Here is a 10,390-nt window from a genome sequence, read left to right as displayed (position 1 = left end):
TGCACTCTCAACCCAATCTGCTCAACCTAACTACACACACAGAGCAACCCGTCACTCCCAGTCGCCAGTCCCACCCCCACGACAGTCCCATTGGCTGACGCCATAGCTGGCCGCTACAGTATGAACCAAATAGTAGTGCAGCATATAGCCATAACAATCGTTCAGTTTGTGATAAAAGCATGACATTTGGTACACATATAGCCAAAGGCATCCCAAACATCATTGGATGTGGAGGCATCCCGAATTTTCAACATGGCACCCATGGCAGCCATTTTTCAAAATGTCCGCCAGCAACAACTGTTTTCTTATGAATGACGTATAATATGATATTTGAGACTCATTTACCATATATAGTACTAGGTAGGCCTAAGTGTCTTTTGCATAATTTAAAATTGTCATTGCATATTCAAGATGGCCACCAGCAACAACTGTTTTCTTATGAATAATGGATATAATATGATATTTTAGACTAATTTACCATATATAGTACTTGGTAAGTATCTTTTGCATAATTGAAAATTGTCATTGAATATTCAAGATGGCTGCCATTTTTCAAGATGGCAGCCGTCACTTGTATGATTGTCTGATATGGGTGATCTCGGTGTCAAATCAGTCATTTTCTTATGATCCAGAATTCAATTTCTGAACTTTGAAATTGGCCAGAAGCTTCCTTACAACTGAATATCAACAGGGCATGTGTAGGCTATAAGCTCAGGAGCCCATACAGCCCACGCAGTCTTTTTCCCGTGGCTAACATGCTTGACACAGTGTCACAACCCGTCAATGCATGGAACACTGGTAGTTTGCATGCTTTCTCCTGCCATAGCCCTGCTGCAATTTAATGGGCTGCTAAGTATCGGCAATTGCTTATGGTGCTGACTCTATCTATGGCAATGACTACAGTATGGCGCTATGTCTACGGTAATGACTATGGTGCTGTGTGCTGACTGTACGGTAATGACTATGGTATACTGACTATGGTCCTGACTCTGTGGTATACTGACTTCTATGGTCCTGAATCTGGTGCTGACTCTATGGTATACTGACTATGGTCCTGACTCTGTGGTATAGCCTACTGACTATGGTGCTGACTATGGTCCTGACTCTGTGGTATACTGACTATGGTGCTGACTATGGTCCTGACTCTGGTATACTGACTTCTATGGTCCTGAATCTGGTGCTGACTCTATGGTATACTGACTATGGTTCTGACTCTATGGTATAAGTGGTGCATACAGAGATTGTGCTACATTCACCTATTCACACACACATTCATACACCAATGCCGGAGGAATCCATGCAAGAACCTGCTCATCGAGAGCAATTTGGGGTTCATTGTCTTGCTCAAGGACACTTCAACATTTACTTTTGGGGGAGCCGGGGATCGAACTCCGGACCTTCCACTTTCGAAACGGACGCTCTACCTCCTGAGCCACTGCTGGGGCTGATATATGGGTTGTCACACTGTATCAAGCTTTGATGTCCATGGGAAAAAGACTGTTTCCTGAGATTATACATGTCCTGTTGAAACTGTCATCAAGCTCAAATGACATACCACATAAGGTAATGGCTGTTCACTGCTCCTAGTTGTTATGAAGAGGACGAATCTCACCTATGTGCATACTATAATAGGGTATAGGCCTATACAGATCACAGCACTCTATCTTTAATGAGTCTTATGAGATAGAAGGAAGCTCTTTAGAAATTCTAAAGTTCCTAATTCAAATTTTGCATCAACAAAAATTTATAATTCGACACAGAGATCATCCATAACTAACCAGCTAGAAAAGATGGCGGCCATTTAAATTCAACAAATTGTGTCAGCAATATCATTTTATATCCATCACTCATTAGAAAACAGTTGTTGCTGTGGGCGCTGTGATGAAAATTCAAGATGCCTCCACATCCAAATCTTTTGGTAATGCCTTTGGCTATAAGTGTACCAAATGTTATGCTTTTATCACAAACTGAACGATTCTTGTGTATTCAGGAGCTAAGCAGCCGCACTATAGACCTTTGTTGGACCATATAGGCCCTATATTGTCCAACAAAGGTCTATTTCTATTGGTTATATTTAGCCACACTCTCAGAGTTATATATATAGTAGCCAGATGTGAACCCGTACATGTTGAGTACACCAACGTTTTATGTTAGAAATGGGTCCCCAGCATGTAGAAACTGCCTATAATAATTGGCATAATATTTGACCATACCATTAACAAAGGGGGGGGGGGGGATCTAAATGTCATCATGCTTTATGTAGCATGTGACAAACTAGGGCGTTTTCAACTTTTCATGGTGCTGAATCCATTCCAAGCATTAGTTTTGCACAAAATACACACAAGTATATATGGCTGTTTAAAGCCCATGAGTGTTTTTTTGCTAAACTAACTTGGAATGGATTCAGCATCAGTAACCTCAGGCTGCGTCCCATCTGCCTTCAAGTCAGCCAGAGTAACACCACTCCTCAAAAAAACCAACTCTTGACCAGATGTCAAGAACTACAGACCGGTATCACTCCTTTCCTTTCTTTCCAAAACCCTTGAACGTGTTGTCTCTAACCAGCTTTCTCTCCATCTCTCACAGAACAACCTGCTGGATCCCAACCGGTCAGGATTCAAGAAGGCACACTCCACGGAAAGTGCACTCCTCGCAGTCACAGAAGCACTACATGCTGCTTCCCACTCTGCAGTCCTGATTCTCCTATACCTATCGGTGGCATTTGACACCAGCTGCTCCTAGACACCCTAGCTGATCTAGGCATCGGCGGGACGGCGCTGAAGTGGTTCTCCTCCTACCTCTCTGACCGGACCTACCAGGTTTCTTGGAATGGTTTGCTATCATCCCCCGCACTCTCCAAACTGGGGTCCCACAGGGATCTGTACTTGGTCCCCTCCTCTTCTCAATCTCAATCTTCCGCCGTAGTCTGAAAACCCACCTCTTCAGACTCCACCATGGCCCGTAGCACTTGTCCTAGCCTAGCCCCTTAGATAGCACTTTATGTAGACTTAGATAGTATTTTAGACAGACCTATAGCTTGTTACGTAGACAGCACTAGAATTGCATTTTATGTAGTCATAGCACTTTATAGTACACATGTATAATATATAATATAGTATAGTATGTAGTTGACATACTCTGTTACATTCTTAGTTTATACGTGATTCATAATAACTACTTTTTATATATGTGATGTATGCCATGCTTTTGTTTTTGCTTAATGTAAGTCGCTCTGGATCAAGAGCGTCTGCTAAATGCCTAAATTGTAAATTGACCAGAAGTGGGGACAATGTCTCATTTGAGGGCATGAAATTTGTAGTCCCCGACGTGTGTCTCTTAGCCGTAGGCCTACTACTCTAGGCTACTCTAGGCTGCATTCTGTGTGTCTCTTAGCCGTAGGCCTACTACTCTAGGCTACTCTAGGCTGCATTCTGTGCGTTGATCACGGGACTTTGTTGCACAGCCGAGGGGACGAGGAGTCTGTGGATGACTGTGCTCTTCAACCCACCAACTCATCAAATAGATTGGGAGAGGTTCATCAGGATAGCATCCAGCTCATGCACTCCTCATGATAACTCTGTAACAGAGTGCACACATGGAACCAAATCTGGACCAGTAATGGTCTATTTGGTTGCATTTGATTGCAGTGCACTCCTAGAGTTATGGGGTCCTTAGTTGTAATTAAAACTTTGAGAAGCAATATAGCCTACTGTAGTCTGTGACATGGGCTTCCCTGCAGTCTGACGTACTGTCTGGCAGTCTGTAATCCTACCAATACAGGCAAGCAGGCCATGCATCCACCTCCAACACTGAGCTTCTGGATGTTGTTGAAGGCGCTATGACTCTCACAGGCAGTGTGAAGTTATAGTACCATTTCCATTTGTACCAACCACAAGCAGTATGCCAACCATATCCCCAACAGACATGCCAACCATACACATTGTTTGTCTAGTGACAAATCAAGAAACGACAAGCACAATTGTGGGATAAATTATTTGCGAATATCCGGTTTAGAATATATTCCATACATGTTCAATTTAGATTTTTGTAGACTATGTGTCCCAGATGAATATATAGGCAGAAGATCTTTCTATACTAAACTGAAAATCCATATAGTCTACATTGAAGCACAAGTAAAAAGTCACAAACTGAATTGTGGACAATAGAAACAATCAAACTATGAAGAAGCGGGAAAAAAAGTCCCAACAATGCAGAAGTCAGGGTGAAACAATTCCATTTATTGATTTATTGTGTTAATAGGCAGCCTATTAGGTGGATAAGATAACACAAACAGTCATCATAGTGCAAAGCTCTGAATGCCGTGTTCACCGGTACTTCTCAGACAGGGCCAGGGACACCCTGTTGAGGAACTTGTCCACACTGCAGTGGATTTCAGGGTTGTATTCTTTGGCGAATGTGATAGCCAGAACGATGTGGACGTTGTTGATGAAGAGCTGTGAATAAATAAAATAGTTTATATTGTTATATGTTGGGTATACACATCTTTCCACCACTATGTTATTATTATTATTATGATTGGGCTTACCTACTGCATGCATTTGGATAAAGATATAGGCCGACATATATTAAAAATATACATGAACACCACCTACCCTGAAATTGGCAGGATCTACACGCAACATGAAAGCATGCAGCTCGCTGAGATTGAGCAAGCCGGCTTTAAGGTCGCCCATTTTGGACACAGCATCCATGACACCGTTGAAGATGACACCACCATGCTTCCTGACATTGGGGGAGGTGATGCTCAGATCACTCCAGTGGGAAAAGTAGGTCTTGGTCTGGGGGTAGACCATGAGTGTCCTAAGAGAACAACAGGTACACTTATTATGTATTATAATAGACTGCAATTACATAACAGTGGTGCGAATTTCAATGCGTAATTGCGCAAATTACGCATCAGTGTTGGGGCCATATATGGTTACACGTGTACACTCTTACAAACGGATAGATTAACTAACATTTAGGATTTTACTGTGTAATGAAAAATCTAGTTTCATACAACTTTGATAGCACAATATAGGCCTACTTTATTCGCTATAAATTCTCTTACCTGCAAAGGGCTTCAGCACCAATATCAGCACCCCTGGCGCCAATCTTGGCGAAGAAGATCTTCACGATCTCTTTATCCTTGGCGTTGAGACTCATGTTGCTTGTTTAGAGGGGGTCTGCACTTGCACTCGCTAAACGTGTGCGCGATGCTTTATATGTTGCCGTCCTGTCCGCAGCAGCCAATGCCCTTTGGAGACCCCACCCAGACGTTGCTATGCTATTGGCTTTCGCTTATCTCTGGCCCCTCGGCATCTAAAAAAATATACATTTGGTGCACGGCCAAATTCGTAGATGTTACATGGGCCTTTGACTTACATTATATAGCCGATCTACAAGCTCACAGGAATACGAGCTTGTAGATCTGATTTCATGAAGGCCATGATGAAGGGTTGGCCCTATGCCCTTCAAAAACGGATATGCCCACTAGTGCCCCACAATTTCACAGTTTTCTCCTTTGCCTCTTTCTTGTCAGAATGAACTTTAACCGAGGAGTTTGTATTCATATAGGTTATAGCCTGTACGGTAAATTAATTATTTGCATTGTTTTAATTGACTCAAACTGAGTCACCCACAACACCAGAGGGAGTGCAACAAACCATGTACAACCCAGATTCGGCACAAACAAGGGACTAAATTCTTTTCGCTCCTATGCCACCAAAATGTGGAACGCCCTACCAACAGTCATTAAGACATGTGAATCCCTTGACTCCTTCAAAACCGCTCTCAAAGGGCACCTACGGATGGCTGCAATTCGAAACTGGCCTCTGTAAAATCTGAATCCCCCACACCCCCCCACCCCATTTTCCCTCACTGTATATAGTATCTTTTCCCTTTTTTGCTTCCCATATGATGAATTCCTGTTCTGTTCTTTACCTACAGAGAAATGTCTATTTGTATGTCTCTAAATGTTTGTATGTCTTTAAATGTTTTGATGAATTGAACAATGTGGACCCTGTTGTAAACAAGTGTAATGCTTAATTGGGTCGTCCACTCACAGTTGACAGTCTTTGTATTGAGTTTGTGCTTAAAATGTACTGTAAATTCTACAAACTGTTAATAAAGATTTCAATCAATCAATCAGTCAAACAATTAATAACACCAACAGCCAATTAGCCATAACCATAAAATTATGAAATTCCAGACCTGTGGCTGTAGGTATATAGGTGTAGCCCTAACACTGTGCTGTTATGTATACGGCCCATGCAGCTATCCTTCAGACAACAAAACCTACACTGCAGTGTTTAGTAACTTTAACCATCTCTCTCTCTCTCTCTCTGTAAATATCTAATACAAGAGATATAGCTAGAAATATTATTTTCATAGCTGTAGTCTGAGTTAGAAAAAGTAGTGCACTGCAAAAAATTAGGCCTGCTTTTCAGTTGAGTCATTATTATAACTATAGGCCTAAACAAACGAAATGATCCTTTATTTGGTTATATAATATTATCAGCTAATTTCCGCAAAAAAGGGGAAATTAATAAATATATACCCAAGAACACAGTATAAACAGTATAAGAACACAGCCTAATTTCACTGTTAATTAATTAATTCACTATTCGTCTAATTTGATTTCACAAACAGAAATGGTGAAGAAATTGATAGAAATGGGGATAATCAATAATCATATACTTTAATCATTAAAGTATCCTCATCATAAAAGTTTAATGGGTTCATCATGCAGGTGAAATAAAACCAACTTGCTGACAGTGATCATTTAATTGACATCGAGTCCCAATATTTGGACTAATGCTAATCGATACACGTAATGCTTATCTATAAACTACAGGACCTCCGCCCATGGCACTCAAGCTGATGATGGGCGAGACATGAAATTCTACCAAACCAATAAGCAGAAGGAAACTAGAGCAGCAACAGGCCACTCACGGCCACAGTGACAGTGTATAGCAATGTTCCATGCTTTCATAATTGTTTTGCAATTGTGTTTATCATCGACTATCTAGAGACAGAACGCAAAACATATGCTGTAAGATATCCTTTGTAATTATTTTGAATGGCAAGTGAAGTTTGTATGAATGTTTCTTTGATTCCTTTTAGATTATTGAGGTTAGAGAGATTGGATAATTTTATTGTATTGTATTATTATAATGTACAAAACATTGGTAGGCTATTATAATGCACAAAACAAGTGGTTGGCCCATCTTTTTGTCTACCTTCGGCAGGTGCGCGCAACTCAAGCCTCAAGGTAAAGTAAAATGACGTTACAGTGCCCTCTGGTGGACTTACAAATGTTCACCAAACTTCGTTATATTGAATATGCCTATACCACATCCACCTTACTACACACACAGTCTACACAGATATAGTAGCTGTAAAAGCAGTGCTGTCCAGATTTATTGAATTTTCTTCCAAAATGCACAAGCAGAAAATAGGATGAAAACAACCTGGGATTTTACACAACGCTTAATAAAACAAACATAAAAACAAAAACTTGTGCGATTAGATAAAGTAGTTGTGGAAAAACGATTCAAATGTATAAAAAGAGAAAGACAGTTAAATAAACAAAATTAGAAAGTTTATAAAAGGTCAACTGCTCAAAAGTGAATATGAAAGGTGTGGGCGGAGGGAAACATTTGAAGTACAAATTCTGACATGAATACAATACATATTTTTCTAGGAATCTGATTCTATGCATCATTGCTAGTTTAGCATAATGACATATATCATTTTTATTTTTCATCAAAAAACACTTTGTAGTTGCCTTTCATCTTCCTAACAGGATGCATCATGTAAGAGGTGGTTTCACCTTCCTAACAGGATGCATCATGTAAGAGGTGGTTTCACCTCCCTAACAGGATGCATCATGTAAGAGGTGGTTTCACCTTCCTAACAGGATGCATCATGTAAGAGGTGGTTTCACCTTCCTAACAGGATGCATCATGTAAGAGGTGGTTTCACCTTCCTAACAGGATGCATCATGTAAGAGGTGGTTTCACCGTCCTAACAGGATGCATCATGTAAGAGGTGGTTTCACCTTCCTAACAGGATGCATCATGTAAGAGGTGGTTTCACCTTCCTAACAGGATGCATCATGTAAGAGGTGGTTTCACCTTCCTAACAGGATGCATCATGTAAGAGGTGGTTTCACCTTCCTAACAGGATGCATCATGTAAGAGGTGGTTTCACCTTCCTAACAGGATGCATCATGTAAGAGGTGGTTTCACCTTCAAATCTATCAGCACTCACAAAACATTACATCTCAAAAGCACCAGTTCTCCTCGTGTCAGTCATTATCGCTTCATTTCTTTCTTCTTCTTCTTTTCTTTTTCTTTTCTTTTTTTTTACAACCTTCCAAAATACCTTCATGTATGAAAATACTCATAATATAGTACCATAACTTTCAGAAAGTAACCGTGTCAGTTAAATACAAAAGCTTTCCCCCTCTATACCTCGCTGATCCCAGGCCTGTGTTGGTGCACTCATACACTGATCACCAACATACAATGTTATACTGTAGTCGTTATATGTTTGTGGCCCGTCGTGGGAAATGTGATCGACACATCAAACAATTTCATCATTGAATAACTTTGACAGGTGGTTATCTGTAGTTAATGGAACAAGTCATGTTTTTACATTTGGGCTTGATAGCGCAAATCCAAAGGGTATTTTAAAAATAGTCACGAACCCAGCAACCGTAGTGCTCAATGGTTTTCAACTACTTGACCGGATTGTAATGATGTGGAATAGCAAACTCACGTGAAAACCCCAAACTATTCCATTACAAAGGTTTGATATAAGGTATAGTAACTGTCACCATAGGAAATAAAAGCGTGATCAGGAAATTGTGACATTTAATTAGACTAAAAAGACACTATCAAAAATATTCTACGGTAAATAAATCTTGATATATTGTATAATAAGATGTGTTTTGTATAAGAAGTTAAGAACGTTTGCTGCACCAATAAGCTAACCGATGCATTTGATAAAGGACACTTATCTGTGACATTGCTGGCTTTTGTTCCAATTAATTAATTCCATGAATGATTGTACATGACGGTGACACAAAATACATTTATAAACCGTGGCAGAGAAAATAATTACAGTGACAATACACTGTGTTAGGCATAAACTAGTAAAAGATCCACTTGGAATAAAACAAGAAGTTTCAAATAATGACCTGCATAACGAACTTAACATAACTGACTGAAGCTCACTGTATATGGCATTGCACGACTTGTTAGTGTCGCTTGCAGACCGGAACTGATCTTCAAGCTGACAACGCACACAGAGAGACGTATAGTACTGTATGTCAACCACCATTCTGGGATGATATATTACAGAACACTGTATACAGTACAATGCACACACGGTGTTAATTCATCCATTTGTAACTTAGAGGGAGAGTGTTAAATTAACTCTGAAGATTTTAGTGTGCAGTGTATTCGAATGACACCAAGTGCTATCGCTGAAGATGACACGCACGCACGTACGCACGTACACGCTGCACGCATGCATGCACACACACAAGCACACATAACATAACCCTTCTTTCTCAGTGACATAGATAAAGAATGACAGTGAAATATGAGCATGTGTTGTGAAGTGGCCGAGGGCCTGGTGGTGTGACAGGCAGCATGGTGGTGGGGAGTCACTTTGATTCACCGGCAGGCGGGGAACCCAGGAGGGGAGACTTTGGTGAAACCTAGAAATGAAGACAAAGAGGAAACAGATTATTCACAATCTTGAAGAATGTGCTATCTATCTATCTATCTATCTATCTATCTATCTATCTATCTATCCATCCATCCATCCATCCACCCATCCACCCATCAGGATCTACTTTAAAGTCACATCACAGGTTTTCAGGTCTAATGAAGTGGCTGAAATCATTTTCGTATTTTTCATTTTCGTGTGAAGGGAGAAGATATAGATAGTGAGCAGAAGCAAAACACAGGATGGTCAAATAATTCAATGGATATACACATACAGTACACATACGGTATACAAATAGCAAAATGTAGTAGCAGGTACATGTGCACAAAGTTTAGAATAGCATCATATGCAGATGTGTACATAAACATGCCGCCATGCAGTGTTTTCCGTTAGTGTGGGCAAAACGTTTGCTGAATAGAAGATGGACAAGTTCACACTCAGGATGCTGAGTTAAGGTGGTTAAGGTGCACTTCACTAGAACCGTGTGACAGGTGTGTCATGGAAGCTATGGGACATAGGTCTTCATGGGGTTAAGGTGGTTAAGGTGCACTTCACTAGAACCGTGTGACAGGTGTATCATGGAAGCTATGGGACATACAGTAGGTCTTCATGCAACAAGGGTAAATCTATCTACTATATACGGCAGCAC

The 10,390-nt window shown here is 40.5% G+C and overlaps 2 protein-coding genes across 4 annotated transcripts in view; both read right to left on the bottom strand.

Annotated features, from left to right (window-relative positions):
* Positions 1-4,217: 4,217 nt before the first annotated feature.
* On the bottom strand, positions 4,218-5,229 carry LOC310868981 (hemoglobin subunit alpha-1-like). Its single transcript, XM_083779492.1, has 3 exons — positions 5,072-5,229; positions 4,614-4,821; positions 4,218-4,454 (listed from the first exon to the last, which is right to left on the bottom strand). The coding sequence occupies exons 1-3, from the start codon at positions 5,164-5,166 to the stop codon at positions 4,326-4,328; spliced, it is 432 nt and encodes a 143-aa protein (XP_083635618.1). The 5' UTR covers positions 5,167-5,229; the 3' UTR covers positions 4,218-4,325.
* A 2,162-nt stretch (positions 5,230-7,391) lies between these two features.
* kank2 (KN motif and ankyrin repeat domains 2) overlaps positions 7,392-10,390 on the bottom strand; it is a 41,561-nt gene continuing 38,562 nt past the window's right edge. For all 3 annotated transcript variants that reach the window (XM_083779472.1, XM_083779474.1, XM_083779473.1), the window contains one exon: positions 7,392-9,730. In XM_083779472.1, coding sequence (XP_083635598.1) covers positions 9,677-9,730 — 54 coding nt within the window. In that variant the 3' untranslated portion in view covers positions 7,392-9,676. The remainder of the gene's footprint in view (positions 9,731-10,390) is intronic.

This window comes from Protomyctophum parallelum (genome assembly GCF_964188405.1).
Source record: "Protomyctophum parallelum genome assembly, chromosome: 13".
NCBI classification, from domain to species: domain Eukaryota; kingdom Metazoa; phylum Chordata; class Actinopteri; order Myctophiformes; family Myctophidae; genus Protomyctophum; species Protomyctophum parallelum.
Note: the sequence above shows the minus strand (reverse complement) of the source record. Positions and strands in the feature narration are given on the sequence as shown.

What these genes read in the sequence shown, in the direction of transcription:
- LOC310868981 (XM_083779492.1), bottom strand. Translation starts at nt 5,166, where the DNA reads ATGAGTCTCAACGCCAAGGATAAAGAGATCGTGAAGATCTTCTTCGCC. An exon ending in GGTGCTGAAGCCCTTTGCAG is followed by an intron (nt 4,822 to 5,071) that starts GTAAGAGAATTT and finishes TTGTTCTCTTAG; the next exon opens with GACACTCATGGTCTACCCCC. An exon ending in TAGATCCTGCCAATTTCAGG is followed by an intron (nt 4,455 to 4,613) that starts GTAGGTGGTGTT and finishes ATTTATTCACAG; the next exon opens with CTCTTCATCAACAACGTCCA.